General features: G+C 36.4%; 1 protein-coding gene and 1 long non-coding RNA gene across 2 annotated transcripts in view; one reads left to right on the top strand and one right to left on the bottom strand.

Annotated features, from left to right (window-relative positions):
* The window catches only part of LOC141526874 (neurexin 1-like), a 703,605-nt gene that overhangs the window by 93,689 nt on the left and 587,743 nt on the right, over positions 1–22,173 (top strand). The window contains exon 3 of the mRNA XM_074242012.1: positions 3,851–3,877. Coding sequence (XP_074098113.1) covers positions 3,851–3,877 — 27 coding nt within the window. The remainder of the gene's footprint in view (positions 1–3,850; positions 3,878–22,173) is intronic.
* Positions 1–22,173, bottom strand: part of LOC141526878 (uncharacterized) — a 254,810-nt gene that overhangs the window by 10,958 nt on the left and 221,679 nt on the right. The gene's annotated exons all lie outside the window — the stretch shown is intronic.

Raw genomic sequence — 22,173 nt, 5'->3', positions numbered from 1 at the left:
GCGGCAGGTCACCGTCGAAGAGATCCTAAAGTTTGTAGAGCGAGTGTAGAAATCGATGCGGAATATTTTTGCCGCCGGATAATAGAGGAATAGAGACAGCTCAAAGAAACAAGTAATGCGCAGGGACTGTTAAATTAAAAAAAAAGAATCTGAATATGATCGAAATTACAAATAATGAGTTATTCTTGATTCGTTTAACAAACAAAATTTCGAATTAAGGAAAATAATTGCATTCGCTTTATTATCGCCAACAACAAATAAAAAAAATTAACAACAAAAAAAAACCAAAAAAAAAATAATCGTTTCGCTTATCGTATCGTAACGAATTTCTCAACAAAACAAATTAAATGTCGCCGCTTCGTATTAACCAATTCAAAAAAAAAATTAACAAAGAGAAAGAAAAAAAATGTTCTAGGTCGCGTTTATTTTCCTAACAACAAAAATTTCGACTTCATCAATATAATTAATTATCGTCACTTTCTTCGTAACAAATAAATTTGAATTTCCAAAAAAATATAATTGTCGTAGCCTTCCTTTCGTTATAACAAATTTTTACATTTTAAATAAACTTAACAACAAACAAAAAAATTATACGGTTCGTATTTCTTTCCTAGCAACAAATTTCGAGTTTTAAAAAAAAATATCGAATTATCGCCACTGCTCTTCGTAACAACCGAATTTTTAAATTATCAATAGCATCGATTTGTCGGATATTGATTATTTATGTCACAATCGATCGATCATTTATCATTTGCGGCGGGTAACTGAACTGTCGGTAACTATTGTTACCCGCCGGGCAATACGCGGGACAAAGCTCGAGGTATGGTTCCTAGTTACGCTGGTAGATGGCCCTGGGTTCGCGCCAATTTTATTCGGCATGCAATCTCAAACTTTGGTCTGGTTGACGTCACCCCGAAGCCGGAATTCAACAACGCAATTGCTGAATTTCGGTAAAATTCTACCTTTTGACAATTACAAAATTCGTAATTATCTGATTTTTCGATAACAATGAAAAAAAAAAATTAATTAATTACAAATCATAACTCTCTACTTAATCGTGGACCGCGGTGAAGTCACCCAGGTGTATAATAACTGCGACCGCACTTACCCCAGTCCAATCGACTTCTCGGTGAAGGTGTGAATCCAGGCAGAAGGTCACGGCGTTGCTGACGGCGGCAGAGGTTCTCGGCGATGGCCTCCCGGAATTTCCGTTGTTGAAATGACCAAACGTGTGTCGAATTCTCGACTTTTGTCGGTTGACAATTACAATAATTCCCGAGAGAATTTCTAACTTCGACTCGATCAACTCACACAATTAACAAAATCGTCAATTCAATCAATTCACCAAGGAGCGGCTGAATTTTGTACAAAAAAAATACTTAATCATTTAATATTATTTCGGATCGTGATAACAAATTGACAGCGGTTCGACAGTGGCTTTTCTTTCGGGGTCCGGATCAGAATTACAAAATTAATAATAATACTCGATTCAATTATACTTTTGGATCGTGATATCAAAATTAACAATGTTCCACAGTCGTTTCGGTGTCCGGCTCCGAATTTTTTTTGGCTTTTCCGTTTTCCAGCAACATGTGGTTTTTCGCTAGCGCAACTACCAAGCTGCGCGTCCAATCATCAGTCGTTGGATAAATTTCCAGGATCGATGGTTGGTCGATTCCCAGATTAGTGTTCCATTCGGCGTTCAGGTGGAGCCCTGGCGTGCTCCCGTTGATTCAACGTCCTGTCATTGGTCAATTCTGATTACATTCCGGTTTCGGGTTTCCCTCGTTGATCGTTGTCGCTTCCAGAAGTCTCCTCGGTCGTTGATTGCGAACTGAACTGTGGGTTCACCCGGTCGCTTTTGTCATTCGCTCTCTCTCTCGCCCACACACCCTTAATTACATAGTAAATTTATTTCGGACGCATCCATCCATACTCATTTTGATAATTTGGCACGGTTCGGCTTAATTTTTAATTACCTCGAGCTTCGCCTTCTGACCGCAAACCACGTAGGGCGATACAGGCGCGTCGAATCTCCGCATTCCGTCAGCTTGGCCAACATTCTAGACTAATTAATACGTAAAAAAAATAATCTCTATTATTAAATATCGATGGGGAAAATTCCCACGTCACAATATATATATATATATATATATATATATATATATATATATATATATAAACTTTTGAACCATATGCATTTTCTGACTCAGATTGTCGAGTTAGGTCGGAATATATTAAAATTTCGGAAAATTACATCATGAGGACAAATACAATAGTTAGATTTTTATGAAATCTACTAAAATAAAACCGTATCGCTGCTTTCCAAAATCAGAGCTTGCGATTGAATATTTACCTTTTAAGTTTGATTTGCTGCTACTCAGTCCGGTAGTTACACCTCTGGTGCTCAATGCACTGCTCACCTCACATGTGCATACTCACAACTACCCGTCTCAATCACTACCGGGTCCCAAAGACCGAGACGTACTAGTGCTGCGTCGATCAAATATCGATACCCGGGAACTTACCCACTTCGGGTAGCATTTACCCGGTTACAAAAGTTATGTGCCAAAAAAATGGTAGCAATGATGCTATCAGCAATGCATCATGAAGCAAACATTAGTGACAGTGCAAAGAAAAAAACCCGAAATCATTGAATTTTATAACTGGTCAAAATCTGAAGTGGACACTATGGATACAATCCTTGGTAGATATACTATAAGCTAGTCTACTCAAAGATGACCTCTAGCATTTTACTATAATATTCATAATATCACCTACCTTGCAGCATATGCTTGCTCTGTACATGACAAGAAAATAGAAGGAATTTTTACTATTTCACTATCGTAATTGTTATTGAATAAAATAGTAACGGTGGACTACACTTCTCATTTAGTAATTTTTACGATCAACTATTGTGAATTCTATCCAACAAACAAGACCACTAAGAAACTCAAGAAGTTCAATACTGAAGAGCAAATTATACAATATGTGTTTGTGAACTTTTCAATTCAACTATTGTAAAAATTGATATTCGATTTTTTCGAAAGAAGTTTTAAGAGGGAGAGAGACATGAGGATGGACTGATTGCTGCTTTTACAGTAACCGAAAAAAGAAATCGAGATTTGGTGTCTTATCCGGGAATCGAACCCAGAACTCTTTGTTGGTAGCCAGGGACTCTCGCTCTACGCTATCCAAAGCAAAATACTATTAATGTTCTTCAACCTTCAGATAAGCTCAGAGTCTAGCGCTGTGTACGGCCATCACTCACAATAATTAAAAAAAATTCCAATCTAACTATTGTAAAATTTGTTATACATCTATCGGAAAGATACAGTGGCAGCACTGGAAATTTTAATGTGTCACTTTTTACAATAATGATATCATACTTTTTCTAATCGTAAGTTGTAAAATTTCATGAATGTATAACAGTTTTGCTATCTGTCCTAATTGGCCCCTAATCAATTAATAAACATAACGAGAAAAATTAACACGGCCACCAGAATTATTAGGGCTCCACCAGGTTTTTGTCCACGGTTCCTAGAACCGGTCCACAGCTGAAAAAACTTATCTTAGGGTAAGTTCCCTAATCTACCCAAAACTAGTTGGAAAAATTAAAAATTTATCATACTATTAAATCACATTGAATTCTGACATGGGAATTGAAGTATCATTGCAGCATTAAAATGTATTCGGAAAGAACAAAAATGTCTAAAACTTCAATCTATTTGAATAATATGATATTTTGAAAAGGATTGACAGTATTTAAAAGGATTTAAAATGATGAATATTTTCTTTCGTTTGAATCATATTGTATTATTTTGCATAATCAGTGTCCTTTTTGTTACAGATTTCAACAATAACAAGATTTTGCAAGGTAAATATAGTTGGAAGAATTTGAACGGTTATAAGTTTATGGATCACTGATATTGTATGCATTGTAATATGGTAAGTAGCCTCGAGCATCGTGCGAGACCAGTAGCTGCTTAATATTTTGACTTATCTGGAATGTTCGGCACCAGAAACATTTACAACTGCTCTAAATTTCTTGTCATCATGTGTTCGATTGACAGGGTTGTGTAGGGTCAATAAAGCGACTTAGCACTATGTTTAATTAGATGCTTAGAATAAATTATGAATGAATGGCATAATAATTAACAACTTTAAACCCAAGAAATATAAACACGAAAACTATGATTAACAGTAGTATATTACACACCTAGGGAATTGAAATAAGAAATGTCTCAGATCACATGTAATTGTTCGCCGAGGCCAAGCCTAGGTCAACAAATATGTGATCTGAGCCTTTCTTATTTACTTCCCAAGGAGTGTATACTAATTTTTTGCTCAACGGACAGAAAGCGTCCAACTTTCGGCCCTCTTTGCTAAACGAAGTTACTGCTTTCTGCCTTCGTCGAGTTAAAAAAAAAAGCATACACTCCTCGGGAAGTAAATGAGAAAACCTTAGATCACATATTACATGTGATCTGAGACATTTCTTACTTTACTTCCCTAGGTATGTAACATACTATTTTGCCCTCCCGGCGGAAAGTGGCAACTTATGTCTCGGTGAAATAAATAAAGTTGCCGCTTTCTGACTTTGTCGGACGAAAAAATATTATACAGCCCGTGGAAAGTTAAAAAGAAAGCCTCAGATCACGTGTTTGTCGACTTTGGCTTCGCTTCAAGCAACAACTACATGTGATCTGAGACGTTTTTTACTTTCTTGCCTCACCGTAATCACAAAATTTGCTAAAAGTTTTCCGCATGGAATCGTAACCCTATTACTGGTCAATTACTTCTTCACAAAAAAAGTCATAATTCGTAGCTAAATTTGTCATCAAAGACAAATTGGGGAATTGGGGGAAGGAAGTGTTATGTCCACCCCAAAATTTTTCTGTAAATTTAAATCACCCGCGCAGATGGAAGACTTCTCCATGCGCGAAAGCCACAATAAAATATAAGCTACGCGACTGCTGGTTGACTAGCGGGGACTTCTGCAATCTCAGCACCGCGAGAATTTAAAAAGGCGATCAACAGCCAACTCCTTGTCTTTGAGCAATTAATTCGACTTCCGCGTTTAATTGACGGACCCGTGTCTTGTAAAAGTCCCTTATCTTAATTTGCGCTGCACTTAAGACGAGTTCAGACTCGGTTCAACCGGCAGGCCACGTATTAGTTATTAAATACAATCCTAGAGAACCGGAATCTCAAAGTTCTAATTTGCTCTGCACTTAGGCGAGAATCCGGGCAGTAAGTTAAAATATCATTAAAAAGCTAAATTTGCGCACTTTACCCTATGGGGGACTGGAGGACGTTAGCTAAATCAATTTATTAAAATTCATTAAATTTAACGACATAAGAATCAATTTGTGAAAGTATAAGTTTTAATGTTTATAAAAATAAATCTAAATAAAAATGAAATCAGTTTCCAACCAGTTCATTTCACGAAATAAGAAGCTCGTAATATAAGCAGCCCAATTCCATCCTAATCCATCCGCTGCGAGAACCAACCAAACGGCCCAATCAAGGAACAGGCGCTAACAGCTGCCCTAAAACCACGGATCTGACCATCAATAAAGTTCCTGTAACATTAAGTACACCTACTTTCAATAAATCCGTGAACAGTCTCAAACGAAGGCGTGTTAAATTCGTACTTCGAAAACGTCCCACATAAATAATTAAAACAACGGAATTAAAACCTCCGTTGCGTATTCTTTAAACTGTTAGTCCAAACCTCCACAGTTTACGCTACTGCTCTAAAAATGCCTTTGGACATAACAGAAGAATGAAAGGAAAAGGGGGGACCTTGCTCAGTAGGAATTTTTCGGTCACCCAAAAAATAATTGGGATAGCCCAGACCAGGTCTCGAACCCGGTTCATTTGGTTATGCGCCAAAAGCTCTACCGGTAAAGCTATTTAAGACACTGTCGGAAACTGCTGTTCAGTCAATTTTTAATCGTTAACACTGATTGTCGCAAAGATCATTGCATTTCAGATACGCTTCCAAGCCTTCATTGACGTTAACACTTAATTCAATAATTTATGATCGTATTTCGACCAAGTTCTCGTCATTTGACCAAGTTTAGAGTGGAAATAATGATTTTTACCGTGGTAGTTTTCGTTATCTTTGTTAATTGAAAAATTTCTTATTACACTTACAATTAATATTAAGGAACTGTTTATTTTTTGAAAAACATATATTGACTTTTATTGTAATATTTACAAGAAAATTATTACTTCTGAGAGGTAAGAAAAATTGATCAACTGATAAATACGTTTTTAAAAAATAAAAAATTTTCAAAGATCGATTTTCTTTTTACAAATCATTATTTGCATGAAAGATTAAAATACCAATTATGCAAACGGATGGGTATGCGCACCTACGCATCCACTTACATGTATATTTCATTTAATTATGAAATTTATTCATAATAACGTTATTTAATAACCCTTTTATTTTTTTCTTTCATTTCTGTTAATTAGTTTTTACTTAGTTCTTTTGTTATAGAGCTTATTTTAAGTTATCAGAGTCTATTTCATTTTATTTGTCAATTGTCTCATAAATATTTATTGATTGTTCTAGTTCTGTTTTATTTCTTTTGGGTGATTATGAAGATCTATTTTATTTATGAGGATTAGTTTTATATATTCAACTTTAATGTATTTGATTGAATAATTTTCAATTTTACTTTCATTATTTAATTTTTATCATTTATTACTTAAAATTTTATCTAAGTAAAGGTTTCGTCTGATCTACTCGAATTTTATTACTTCAAATCATTTCAACTTTATCTTATTGAATAAACTTTGAAATCCTTAAATAAACGAAACCAACAGAAATAATAAATTTTAACCATTTTCAAAAAAAGTTTCTCTTTTAGTCGTCATGGAAACTATTTTTTTCTCAGCCTAAGTACACTAGATGTTAAATATATTTTTCCCTTATCTTTAACTTTGTTTATCACGTAAGGCCCTATTTATTCTATTTTCATAGCTCTCCTCTGAAATAAATGTGAAACAAAAATTTTATTTTTAAAATATATTCTGGGAAAAATATCATAATCATGTGCATATCTCCACTTTAATGACTTTGGCATCATTAAAGCGATAATTCTAAGTACTAATTAATTTACAAAAACGTTATATTTTATTTCTGTGGTCACTCAAACAAAATTATAGTCATTGAATTTTAATATGTATTTAAGTTATTTTAATGTTCTTCAGGACGTAACAGATTTTTAAAATCTTTCCAAGAAATTCAATTCCAATTTTTTTATGATTGCTCACAGCTGTTATAAGCAAGTGAAAGTTAATTGTTTTCAAAAATAATCTATATGCCATTATGAATCAAACGACACCTCTGTTCAATTTTTTCCATTCAGAAAAAAAGTTTCAAAAACGGTGCTTGATGATTAGACTATTCCAAGGACTGTGGTGCTAGGTACAGTAGAAGTTTGTCCTGTCCAATCTTCGTATTGAATGCCCAAAGCTCGAGGTTCACAAATTTATACTGCTGACTACTGCAAATAACCTATACAGACATGATGTTCGTGATACCTGGTTGAAAATTCTTCTATGTGGACGAATGTAATTATTTGCCTTAAACTTATTATCAGGGCCAGAAAGTTGGTGTTTTTATATTAGCGGTAATTTTCCGATTTGGTAAAATTACCAATCAGATAACTTCAGCACGTAAATAATTTCCGACTTCACATAGTCAATTCTGTACTGAAGCTGGTGTCTAGAGGCAAAACGTGGAATTGAACTGTCCAATATTTTAGAAAAAGTTCTCAAATGTTCAAAATAGATTCCGCAAGCGGTACTATGAATTCTTGTAAAAATGAATTATCACGGTCATCAATGGACGTGCTTGTTAAACTAAGAATTTTCTGAGATTAGTAATCTGATCAGTCTAGAAAGTGAAATCGTTAAAAGCGCTTTTGTACCGAAATCAGTTTAAAATTAACTGAAATATAATCAACTTGATTAAAATGTAACATGGAGTCAATAGTTTAATTCTTAAAAACTTAGATATAAAAATAAATTATTTATGATATAAGCATAGAAATATATGATTTATAAAATAACTTTTTTAGTTTTGAAAATCGTTTCAGCAATAGATTGTGATAAAAATTAGAATTAACCAATCCCTTCGACTGTCAAATACAAGATCGATAAAATTTTTAGCCTAATCAAACACTTTATTGATACAAATGAGAGACGTATGCGGCACTTGAAAAGTACTAATGCGACATGTATGAAACAGTAGACAAATATCAATGCGACACCTATGTGACGATTGATGGGTACATGTTTGAGACTTAAGAATACAAGTTCGACACGTACGTGACACATGAGAGGTACCAGTGCGACACACACACCACGCACTTACTTGATACAAGTACAACATGTATGTGACACTTGACAGGTACTAGCCTTAAACTAGGAACTAGGTAAAAAATTTTTTCATTTTTGAATTTTTGAATTGGTTGCTGAGATATTGGTTATAAGAGACAAAATTATATTTTTCCATTCAAACACCGATATCTCAGTGAGAAATGCTCGTATTGAGATTTTTATAAAATTAAATCAAAGCTAAATAACTAAGCTATCCAGACCATATAAAGGTTAAGTCAAAAGAATCTTATTTACGCCCGTACATTAAAAAAAAAAAAAAAACCAAAAAAATTTCGGAAATTTTTTTTTCAGTGGTTTTCTGAAGATTACTCGAAAATAATTTTGAAAAAAAAATTTTCAACTCAAATTCAAAAACTAGACACTTAAAGCTACAATTAGCTTTTTTTTTGCTGTACGACCATTCTTGTAAATTACAGCCTGTTGAAAGTCCCCCAAAAATTGAGATTTTTTTTTGCTCCCTTAATTTTTATGAGAAGTGTATTAATCTCTTTCTAAAAAAATTTCTAAAACTAATACAATTGTTTTTAAGTTATGCAATTTTACGCTCGTATGATGAATGGTTTATTTTTATATTTATAAATTTTAACAATTAAATTATTGAATTCATGTTGTATATCAGGGCAAGTTTTTCAATCCGAGGTAGAAGAAAATAACAGTGTGAATGTATCTATATACATACAGTATATAGGTATAATTAAATTTAAGAAGATATAGGATCTTAATAAAAACGCTATGAAACTTTAGTATTTAGTGACGTTTCGTACGCCTTATTTGCATTTCCTCAGGTATATATCATGATATATATCTTACCATCGTTGACTTGATATTACCTCTTTTGTCACATTTCATACTGTGTCGATCACGATAATTGGTCAAGCTTCAATTGATTGAAATGAGCAAAAAATTAGCTAACAACAGAAATAAATTATTCTGTTAACAACTTCAATAGCGCCTTGTCCGCTATCATAGTCACCAAGCTACTACTTTGTAGATTTTTAGACTTCCAGGTAATTTTAGATTTTTATCGAAAATGATTCTACCGTTCTATCTTTAAAAAAAATAATAAGTTAAGAAAGTAGTGACGGATAATAAAAAAATTAGGAATACGGTAAACCCTAAAGGCCATCCATGCAACATCCCGCTAATTCCATGCCTAGGTGCATAAAACTGCACTAATGATGTTTTTGAGCTCTTCAAGCTCAAAAATACAATTTATGTGTTAGTTTGAACTCTTCGAGCTTAAATGTCGGATAGAGGTATCATAGAACAATATTATTTAAATTTTCAAACCGCACTAACTTTTCAATAAATCAATCGATTTTCACGCGGTTGGCAGAATTGGACGCAATTTTTTTAGTTTTATGTTAGATCTTCAAGTTTGAATTGATAAAACTAGGAAATTTAGAGTAATTCCAAAAAAAACATTTTATTTAGTTTTTTTTTTGTTCATGATATTTCTTGAACGAATTGACCAATTTTGACAGGCTTGATGGCGATCGACGTAATTTTTTTCATGTTAATAGATGATTAGTTTTTGAAATCAATCAGTGCAGCCGTTTAAAAGTTATTCCAAAAAATGTCGGAGTTATCAAAAACGATCCGAGAAGAAATAACGGAGTTATGTAAAAAAAAACACTTTTTTCGATTTTCTTTCGTTCACGATATCTCTCGAACGAATCAACTGATTTTGACCGGATTAGCGACGATCGGCGTGGTTTTTCAAGCTTAAAGGCGGATTAGTTTGAGAAGTTGATCGATATAGCCGTTTAAAAGATATTTAAAAAAAAAACACTTTCAAAAATGATTTTTTTCTTATTTTTTTTTTTTTGAGATTTTTCAAGATTTCTTAAAATCTATCAGTCAGAATCGGTTCAAATTCTCAGAAAATCTAAGTTCGAGGGAACTTTTTAGAACACCGTTTAGTTCGTTCCGATCGGTTCAGTCGTTCAAAAGTTATAAACGAGTTACATAGTCACACACACACACACACACACACACACACACACACACACACACACACACACACACACACACACACACACACACACACACACACACACACACACACACACACACACACACACACACACACACACACACACACACACACACACACACACACACACACACACACACACACACACACACACACACACACACACACACACACACACACACACACACACACACACACACACACACACACACACACACCCACACACACACACACACACACACACACACACACACACACACACACACACACACACACACAGTGACAGATTTCGAACACAATTTGGATCGTTTCCGACCGGTAGATTTTGATAAATCATCAAAAATCAATAAAAAAATTTCCAGTGGTGAGTCTTCTGAAATAACTTGTAAACGGCTATATTGATCGATTTAAAAACAAATCAACTCTTGAAACAAATCAACATGAGAAAACTACGTCAATCGTCGTCAATTCGGTCAAGAGCGGTTGATTCGTTCGTGAGTTATCGTTGACGAAAGAAAACCGAAAAATGTGTTTTTTACTCCAAAATTCCTAGTTCGATTAAATGAAACTTGAAGATTATTTATGAGGCTGAAAATACTGCGTCGAATGCCGCCAACTGAGTAGAAATCGGTTTATCCATTCGAAAGTTATTGTGGTTCGAAAATTAAAAAAATAGTGTTTTATCAAAAGCCTATCAGACTTTTGAGCTCGAAGAGCTCAACAACATACAAAAGCTATTTCTTTGCGCTTGGAGTGCTCAAAATAACACTCAAATCATATTTTTAAGCTCCAAGAGCTCAAAAACGTCATAGGTAAAATTTCAAGCGTTTACGTATGGAAGTTGCAGGGATGATCTTCAGGGTCAACTGTTCCCTAATTTTTTTCTTATATTTTTTAAATAATTTTTAATTAAATCAACATAAAGTCAAATATCTTATACAACAGAGAAAATACACCACTAGTCAAGAATAATAAACGACTAATTATGTTAACTCAAGATTTTAAACTTAACGATCTTGGGTCTATGAACTTTCGACCCACTCCTTTATATTATAATTATTAGTTGTTGATGGTGAATCAAGTGCTAGTACTCGCCGATGATTTAAACCTACTTATACCTTTACTATTCAGAACTCTTGAGAATTTTAGTATCTCACGTGCATTACAACGCCGCTTTAGAAGTTAGATGTTGTTGCGTAAAAGGTAATCTCATAACTGGGGTGCTAAAGTATTAATAAATATCGATCAGGTTCGTAAAAATTTGAAGTTTTATATACACATATACGTTTCCCGTTTGAATATTGTTAATTTTAACATGTGGCGTCACGAAGCTTCTGATCCCCCCCCCCGCCTTTTATCACACAATGTCATATTCTGGTGATATCCTCCCTCCCCTTTAAGTTGTGATATAATTTATGGATGAAGCCTAATTTGCCATAAAACTGACTAAATGGATAGATGAATTTTCCTCGTAACAAACTTTTACCTTTCGCATAACAAAATTTACAGCCAAAGTAACCATAAAATTTTTATGCGAACCACTGCTGCACGAGCCGGCGCATCTAAACTGCAGATAACAACAATAAATTTTGAAATTACTTTGGTTGTTTCAAACGGTCTTTACGTTATTTCTTTGATGTACAATTTTCTCAATTCTGTCGTAAAAGGTCGCAGCAAATTGTTCATCTAGGGATGTTTGTCAATAATTATTGCTGTTAAGATTAAATATTTTTTACGCATATGTGGCGGCAATTCATTAAACTCTACGTACACGGACCATGCACTCGACCGGGCAGAATTAGATATTTGACAGCCGTGTTCATAGTGAAAGAAAAATTATCCCATTGCTCCGAACTCTGTCCTTTTGAAGATAGATTTTTGTTTGCTTCATCGTCATAGATGTCTTCTATAGCATAGATATTTTTTTTTGTCTTGAAAATCAGTATTTTAAACATTGTTCCATATTGGGAATTTTCAACAATTATTTTCATCGTGATTTCAAGCTGATGTATAAAAAAAATCCTAAATGTTCTTCAGATTTTGGAGGTCCACATTTTTTACTAAAACATTCGGTTTGTAACATGTCATTATCATTTTTCCAACCTAAGTATGTAGTGAACAACTTGAAATAATGGTATCGTGAAATTATTGAGTTATTGCGGGTTAATGCTCTTCGTAACGTTGCTTTAGTTGTTGGTAAACTACTAAATATATGTGATGGTTTATTCCGTCGAAAAATGTCAAAAACGGCTTGTAAAGGAAAAGTATATGAAAAGTTTTTTTTCTTTTACATTCAACATCACCAAAAACCTAAAAATTAGTTAAGCAATTTATTGCAATTACCAATGAAAGTCTTAAAGTATACGCACTTTTTTCTTAAAAACTTAAAAAAATTTTTTTTAAACCAAAACATGTGTATGAAAAATTTTGAGAAATTAATGCAAAGTGGATGATTTTTAAAAGAAATCCATGTCAACGAGAGCTTCCTTTGTTGCCAAAAAAACTTTTCAATGATTTCGAAATAAACATAAATATTACAAAATTCTTATCCAAATTTGAATTTTCTAAAATAAATAACACTCGCTATGTTTTTATATTTTTTAAACATTCAAACTTTTTTGAAAATTGTGACTTTTTTTTTAAGTTTTTTTTTAAAGTAATAAATGAAAAGTGTAAACCAGAAATGCAAGAAGTAGCTAAAAGGCCGAGAAAAAAATTGAAAACTGACACTTTTTTTTCTTCATTAATATTTTAATTTTGTAATTTAAAATCGTTTGGCAGAAGAAATAATTTTTTGTACGTTTTTTTAACTTAGCACGCGATACGTTTTTAAAAATTTTCATGATGTCAACAATTTATCAAAAAAAAGTTTTGAGACTACGGACTTTTGTTCTGACAGTTGAAAATAATTTTTTCAACTTGCACTTGTTTCGCAAATAAATTGCAGTGTGGGTTGTGCCAGGACGTTAACTGTCGGATATTATTGACAGTGCATAATAATTTAATAATTATGGTAGTGACAGTTATTTCTTTTACTTTCCTTAACTGATTCGTCGGTATCGATATAAAAATAGACGTTCTTATTATATGTGACCTATAAAATGAATGAAAATAAAATAAGCTTACATGTCCAATTTAATATAATATATTTAGAAAACGGTTGACCTTAAAGGCCATCCCTGCAACTTACCGTTAATGCCATCTCTAAGAGCTTAAAATTGTATTTCAGACGTTTTTGAGCTCTTCGAGCTCGAAAACATAATTCATGTGTTATAATTAGCTATCGGAGCTCCAATAGTTAAATATTCTAAGCTTTAAAGCTCTCTGCTCTCAAAAGTCTGACAGTAGTTTAATGAAGAATATTTTTTTGAATTTTCAAACCACAATAACTTTTGAATGAATGAACCGATTTTCACGCGGTTGGCAGCATTCCACGCAGTTTTTCAAATTTTATGATACACTTGTAACAGGGTAAAATTACCCTAAATCGAGAAGTCGCCGGATATCGATAATTATTCGACGCAGCACTGGTGCGTCTCGATCTTCGGGCCTAAAAAGAGAATAGGAGGGGGTAGTTTTGGGTTATCATAGGTGAGCTGGGCAGTGGAAAAAAGTAGAAGTAGTGTGACCGCCAGACAGAGTGCCGCGGAAAATCGGAAAAGACCGATCCCTGGAGTAGTGACGAGATAAAGGAAGCCACCTATAACTAAAACTTCATCCTCAAGCAGTGAGTTAGATGTACGCAGTGGATTTTCCTTCCGTTTGTTATTATCTCTTAATATATTCCTTTTAAGTGTCCAGCAAAAATCTGTCATCATATTTATATAGTTATATGTTAACCATAGTTACAGGTCATTTTCTATAGATATTACAATTTTTTATATTTTCAGATTTTAAACTCATACTTTATGCGTGAAAAAATACAAGGAAAGTATTTAATCATGTTATATAGATTTTTTTTTTCGTATTTGTGATTGCAATTTTCTCGATTTTTTTTAAGATTTCTTTTAATTTTAAAACGTTAGCGGGGAAAGAAAACTTTAAATTCAAACTCAGCGGAACAAAATACATGGAAATCCTACTCAATGTGAGTTCAAAAAAATTTTATCATTGCTGTGACTCTAGTTTATTTGCAAGTTTTGGCCCTTTGTTGAGGTTTTTTGCATTCTACTCAAAACTGGAGGGTGACTTGACCAAACGGACTTAAAATTCGGATTTAGCGGGTCGAAAAACATGTCGGTAGGTAGGTCCGGTCCAAAGTACATTCCACTTTTTTTTTTTTGTAGGCCGGTGTAATTTTGATTATAATTTATTAATTTTCGTCGACGATTTTTGTGGATAATTTTGAATTTAATTATCGAGAATATTATTGTGATTAAATTAGTCTTCAAAATAAATTTTGTAAATTCTCGATAGGAACAAATACTATATGGGCAAATTATTAAGACCTCTGTCTACATATTTTAATCTATTAATTCAAGATACGAAGACCTCTTTGAATTAAATATTTATTGTTGTATTATTAAGACCACGGCAATAAATTAGTTAGCAATTTTATTCTATTTAATCAGAAATTAAAAACTAAGTCGAAAATTAGAAATTGAAAATATTCAGTTCAGAGTTATCTTGGAATTTGTTCATTAATTAACGTTTGGTCACTGGGCTGTTACTCCTGTGAACCGAGTCAACGATCCCTTGCATACAATTGGTCTCTGTGTAGGGTGATAAAACAGTTTAGTTAGTTTTTTTGTTTAGTGAGTTTATAATTTTATACGGGTAGACGCCGAAAGGCGCCCGTCACGTGTAGACGACGAAAGGATCACGTGTTAGAAATCGCACACGCGGTTCATTACGATTTGGCTGAAGCATCTATGGCATCATATGTTTCTTTTAAGAAGCTAAATAATGCCAAATTGGTTCAGTTTTTATAAGACACTACAATGCGGAAAATGCCTTAACCTTCAACATTGAAGAAAACTTACACAGATTTAGTTTATGAAAAAAAATTCAGCAAGTTCGAGATGAAGTTGGAGACCATTGTATTTATTTATCGGTTGATGAGACCAATGATCTATTGGGTCGCTTGATCACACATGCCATGAGTACGTCTCTTTAGTGTCACTGGTCGATACGTATCGCTTAGGTGTCACCCAAACGTCGTTAGTGAATACTTGTCTTTTTCGTGTCGCTGATAAATACGTGTTGCTTAAGTGTCGCTGATTGATTCGTGTCCCTCACGTTCCACTAATCTCTTGCTCGTGTTCCTCAAAAACGCGTACTGAGAACAAGTCGAGGAAATAGTTCACCATTCTTTGATTAGCATTATACATTAAGCTACAGTTTTCCTGAGAAGCAAAATCTGGAATTTTATTAGTGGTCACAAAATTTGGATGTTGTATCGACTGTGGAAATTCGTAAACATATCGAGAGTTTTGAACTTTAAAACAGCTAAAAATTTCAAAGACAATTGTAGAGTTAAATGTCTTCAATATTTCCGCATGGACTAAAGTTACAAAAATGCAAATTAATTTTTGCCGCGTTGTTATCAATAATTTTTGGATTAAGCACTGAAACAACATTATTTACTTGTTGGTAAGATGGAAGAATCTCAAGAGCTCTATAGTATAAAATTTATTTCTGTAGTAATAATTAATTAACTATAACTTTGTTTTTAATTTTTAATCGCCGACATCGATGCTGGTTTATTGGCCAACTTATATGCCGTGGCAATGGACGCTACTAATTTTCGGAGTTCATGATGGAGATTTCTCTTGTCTTTTATGAACTCAGTCAACTCTTCGATCTTGCTACCGAGCCGTTCCATTGGCGATTGTTGGCTGGTGATAGTCGGTAGAGAGTTGATCCTCCCTCGATACGTGTTAGTGTTGACGGGAGCAACAGGTCTTCCACTTCTTGGAGGAACGCCTGTTTACTGTGCGTCTACTTCCATCTGTGCTGTATCAGTACTCCCTGTAGCATTGCTACCATTGCCAGACGGCCGAGCCATGGGGTCCACTCTGCTGTTCAAACGGTCGCTTGATAACGACGAGTTCAGGCCCGCTTGTACGCCTTCCCTCGCCGGTACTGAGGTATCCCTCCTCTGCACCGTAGACGATGTTTGAATGTTTTCTGACATTTCATATCATCTTTTTGCTAGGTTTTGGTCCACCCCGAGTATTTTATTTCCTCGGTAACCGACGTATCTGGCGCGCAGATATGACGAGTTTTCTCCTATCCGCCACCTGGGGAGACGCCCAGCAAGCCCGACACGGGGTATGTATGTATGTATGTATGTATGTATGTATGTGTGTATGTATGTGTGTGTGTATGTATGTATGTATGTATGTATGTATGTATGTATGTATGTATGTATGTATGTATGTATGTATGTATGGATGTATGTATGTATGTATGTATGTATGTATGTATGTATGTATGTATGTATGTATGTATGTATGTATGTATGTATGTACTTTTATTCACCAAATCGAGAGATAAATTTTTTAAGACTTCAGAAAATTTTTTTGAATAGCCATAACTTAGTGACAAATTTTCCGATTTGGATTTCTTTTATCTCAAAATTTGTGTTTATTGATGCATATAAAAAAAAATTCGTGCAAAAAATTATTCATTACCTGCAGCAAGAGCTAGTTTTCAACTACTATTAGTAGTTACACAAATATCAAACCCCTTAAGAATCGTATTAATGAATTGTGCAACCAAATAGCTTGCCAAAAGTTAGAGTAAGGTATTTAACTACTGCTGTTGCGGAATCATTCAAACCTCCCGCAACAAACTGGTAGCACCGAGGCGCCGCTACACAAGCGCCCTCGGGTGTTCTACCTCAACACAACTGGCCCACCGGCAAGCGGCCATACTCCTCATAACACGTGCTAATTGTACGGCGTACACACGCATTTACCGTGACCAGTGCATTTTTGTGTATTTACGAAATCATCAAGCTCATCCACTCAGCTTTACTGAAGCCAACTACAGCATCGCTACTCATATTATTCACCAGCAATCATTGGCAACTCATGTACAATTAAGTATTTATTGTAAATCATCTGAGATCACTTTATCACAATCCATACCCACATGCTCCCTCTCCCTCCTACTCATTGTCACATGGCTACTCATGTGTCGCTCTCTCTCATACACATGTACAACAGTCACCTACACTTTCTACCTAGCAACGATAATATTACAATTGTCAATAGAAATTCGTCATCATGCGGCAAAATCAAATGCCGCATTGCAGATGTTGCTTGGTGGAGATTGGGGGTGACTGCCACCAGCTCTTGGGCCTGTCGCCATTCCGTGTTCAACGTTGTGTGTTCTATCTCGTATCCCGAGACTCAAGTACTCAATTGAGCTCGTTAGTTTTAAGGCTCATTCGCTCACACTGTGAGAGTTAATTATGTTGTTAATTGATTAATAATCCAGTGACTCTAATTTATACAGCTCATCCAATTAATCATTACTGTGAACTCTACAGACTCAAGCTCAAGCTCTCACTACACTTGCATTCATTCACTCTATCAATCATTACACTCAGTCAATCCAATTTATACGCTCATACTATGACTATTAATTAAGTGTAATTAATTAATCGTCTGGTGACCTAATTCTACAACATTACTCATATTTCTCGCTCATAATTGCTAGTGTTAACTACATTGTAAATTAATTAACAGTTCAATTGAAGATCAACTTTCTACAACTCATGCTCAGTCTAATTAATATGCATTAATTAATACAACTCAATTAAACTCAATCAACGCGTACTCATGAATTAATGTGATAATTCAAGATCATAACTATGTTCAAAGTGCTCAATATTTGTGAACTATTCAAGCTCTGTACAACTAAAGCTATGCCTGTGATTAATTTTAGAATAAATACCATTATAACCACGAATGTGCCTCCTCCATCTTTTAACACCTGGTCCCGGCAAATAAATATTTAATGTTAAGACAATTATCTTACATTGTGGTCCCTCGAGCCGGATTAGGTGTTAAAATCGACTAAAAGTGATCCCAGACTTACATCACACTCACAATCAACAATCAACTAATTGTTATACATTTCTCAGATTCCACACTCATCATGGCAGACGGAAAGGTCCCTGACAATCAACAGGAAGATACTCAACCTGCTCAGCAGACCACTCAACAGCAAACTGCTTCACCGACCTCACAAGGTCACAGCTCATCCACTCATTCAGGCCAGGGAACTGCCAACATCGGGCTCACACCAGACAGCGTACCACTGCTGGTGCCACCTCCCACGTCCTTCAACATCTCGGGCAGTCACGATCTCAGTGACTCTGAAGTCACTGATGGTGATGGTGGCTCAAAGACTGATGGGAAACAGAACCTGAACCCCATCAACACTCGCAAGCGATCAACCTCTCGCATGTGCGAGATGGAATTCAAAATTGCCGGCCAACTGGCTCGCATGAAGCTCATCTCCGACAAGGAGACTCTCTCATCTGCACTCGACGCAACATCTGGGGTTCACATGCTCAAGGCTCATCTGCAAGTACTCAACGAGGAATGGAAGCTGTTCCAGGAAGTCAACGACTATCTTGGATCAGCTGGAACCAAGGAGTTCTTGCATCACCCATATGTTACTGATGGTGTGTACCAGGTGACATATCAGTCTTACCAAGGGGCTCGTACCGCACTCACTGCACTCATTAACCAGGTGGATATTCCAGCTCCACCAGCTCCAATTGCTCAACAAAACCAATCAGCTCCATCCACCATCACTCTGGCACCTCTCAACATCACGGTGTTTTCTGGTGATTTCACCAAGTGGCCAGAGTTTCGTGACATGTTCACCACGCATGTCATCAATCGCAATATGGGAGATGTGGACAGACTCCACTATCTTAAGAACTATTTAACTGGATCAGCTGCTCAACTGGTGGTCAACCTGCCGTCATCTGGCGATCAATTCCCCATAGCTTGGGAAGCCATACGCTCACGGTACGAGGTTCCTCGACTACTCATCGGAGCTCAATTGGAGAAAATCATCAAAATCCAACCTCTCACCCCCAGATCAGCCTCACAACTCAATGCATTCATCAACCAGGTTCACGAGGTGGTTACAGCACTCAAGGCCATGAAAGTGGAATTCTCGCAAGGTGAAAACCACTTTCTCACCTACTTCATCATCTCCAAACTGGACAGAGTCACTCGTGAAGCCTGGGAACACTCATTGGGATCATCAGTAGAATTCCCAACACTCACACAACTCAACGAGTTCTTATGAGAGCGTGCAAGAGCTCAAGAGCGGTATGAAGAAAGTACCAACAAGCTCAACTCAGCCAAAGACTCATCTACGCCCCAGAAAACTCACCCTGACTCATCTAGATTCCACCGGGGTCACTACAACGCAACTCCACAGCGAGATCAGGTTCGCTGTCACCTCTCATCATCACCCACCACTCATCCAGCGAGCTCCAATCAAGTCCAGAGGCCAAGCACTGCCACAGCACAGTACCCTTGCGATGAATGCCAAGGCGATCACTTCATCGTAAGGTGTGAAAGGTTTGCCAGTTTAACACCTGCTGAAAGAGCCATGCGAGTTGTCAGGCTCAAACTGTGCCCAAACTGCCTAGGACATCATCAAATGGCAGCATGCAAGTCCAAGTTCAGATGCAAGGTCTGCAACGCGAATCACCACACCATGATTCATCCTGGACCATCACTCAAATTAGCAATCGTAAACACTCCATTCACTGACTAGGAACTCGAGCTTCCGCATGAAGCATCTCTCATCCACTCAACATGCAACTCAACCACTTGGCACTCATCAAATTCTGCCTACACTTATACTCAAGATCCGCCAAAGATCAACACTCATGATCAGCATAATCACACTCACCATACTCCAACTGGTACTCTCAATAACCAACATTCTGCCACAATTCTCGCCACCTGCCTGGTCAACATCATTACAAAGCTAAGTACCATTCCAATACGCATCTTGCTAGACTCTGGTTCTGAAATCTCCTTTATTTGAGATTCATTGGTACATCGTCTCAATCTCACTCGCACTCGATCTCAACTCAGTGTTATTGGCATTGGCAATGCACAAGCTGGCCGAACCAAGGGCTGTGTTGAGCTAACTCTGAGATCACAACACTCAAGCAAAACACTCAATCTTCACGCTCATGTACTGCGCGGATTGACAATACAATTACCATCAGTGTCAATCTCGCACAATCAATTCACACAACTACAACATCTTACTCTAGCCGACCCTGAATTCTGCACACCAGGTCCAATCAACATCATCATTGGAGCCGATTACTACGGCCAAGTGATTACTGGTGGACTCATTCAGCTTGAATTTCCGGGTCTAATCGCTCAACACACTCTGTTTGAATGGATCATTCTTGGTCCCACCCAACATCACACTCATCAGTCAAGGAGATCATACCAGGCAGCTATTACTCAACAAGACATGAACCTACAGGACCTCTTAACACGGTTCTGGGTTCAAGAAGAGATCATCACCACTCATCAACCTCAATGAACACCCGACGAGGAGGCTTGTGAAGCTCACTTTGCAAGGACTCACTCTCGTGACTCATCCGGGCGATACAGAGTCAGATTACCATTAATCTCCCCAGTTCACAAACTTGGAGATTCATTCAAGGCAGCATACCAATGCCTTCGCCACCTCATGCACCGACTCAGCAAAGACCCACAACTCAAACAACTCTACATGGAATTCATGGCAGAATACATATCACTCAACCACATGGAACCAACCACATTGCGATCATCATCAGTTCAATACTTCCTACCACATCATGGAGTATTGAAGCAGAACACCAACTCACCCAAAATCCGTGTGGTTTTTAATGGCTCAAAGAATACCAGTTCTGGGCTCTCACTCAACGACATCATGCATACTGGACCCAATCTACTCATCAACATCTTCGATGTCCTCATAACATCCAGAAGACATCAGTTCTTCTTCATCACTGACGTGGCAAAAATGTACCGCCAAGTCTTGGTCCATCCTGATGATCGACATCTTCAACAAATCCTCTGGTTTAACCCAGATTGAGATATCACTCCATACATGCTCACCACTGTCACCTATGGGACAAGGGCTGCACCATACTTAGCTGTTCGTGCTCTACTCCAACTCGTCAATGACGAAGGCCATAGATTCCCACTGGCAGTGGAACCACTTACTCAAGGACGCTACGTGGATGACATATCCGGTGGCGCAGACACTCAAGACCTACTACAAGAAATAGCAAATCAAACAGAAGAACTCTGCATGGCGGGTGGATTTTCTCTAGCCAAGTGGGCAAGCAACCACCCAAAATTAAAACAACTCAATCATGCGGAAGCAATAACACAATACACTATTGAGAATCCAGACAGCAGCACAAAAATTCTGGGCATGTACTGGTTTCCTCAACGAGATCACTTCTCCTTCAAGAACTCAACACCATGCAAGGCTCAAAGATACTCAAAGCGATGAATTTTATCAGAGATAGCCCAAATCTTTGATCCCCTGGGATTCTTGTCACCACTCATCATTCAAGCCAAGATGTTCATGCAGGAACTCTGGCTTGTCAAACTCAGCTGGGACTCACCATTACCTGAAACTCTCTGTAAAAGGTGGAAGGCATTCACTCATCAACTTGCTATGATCAACTGTATTAAAATTTCCAGGTGGATCCACTCGTCCACGATCTCATCACTCGAAATCCATGGATCCTC

This window comes from Cotesia typhae, unplaced genomic scaffold, assembly GCF_013202065.1.
Source record: "Cotesia typhae breed Kobodo isofemale line unplaced genomic scaffold, CoteBio_Ctyphae contig_37, whole genome shotgun sequence".
NCBI lineage: Eukaryota > Metazoa > Arthropoda > Insecta > Hymenoptera > Braconidae > Cotesia > Cotesia typhae.
Note: the sequence above shows the minus strand (reverse complement) of the source record. Positions and strands in the feature narration are given on the sequence as shown.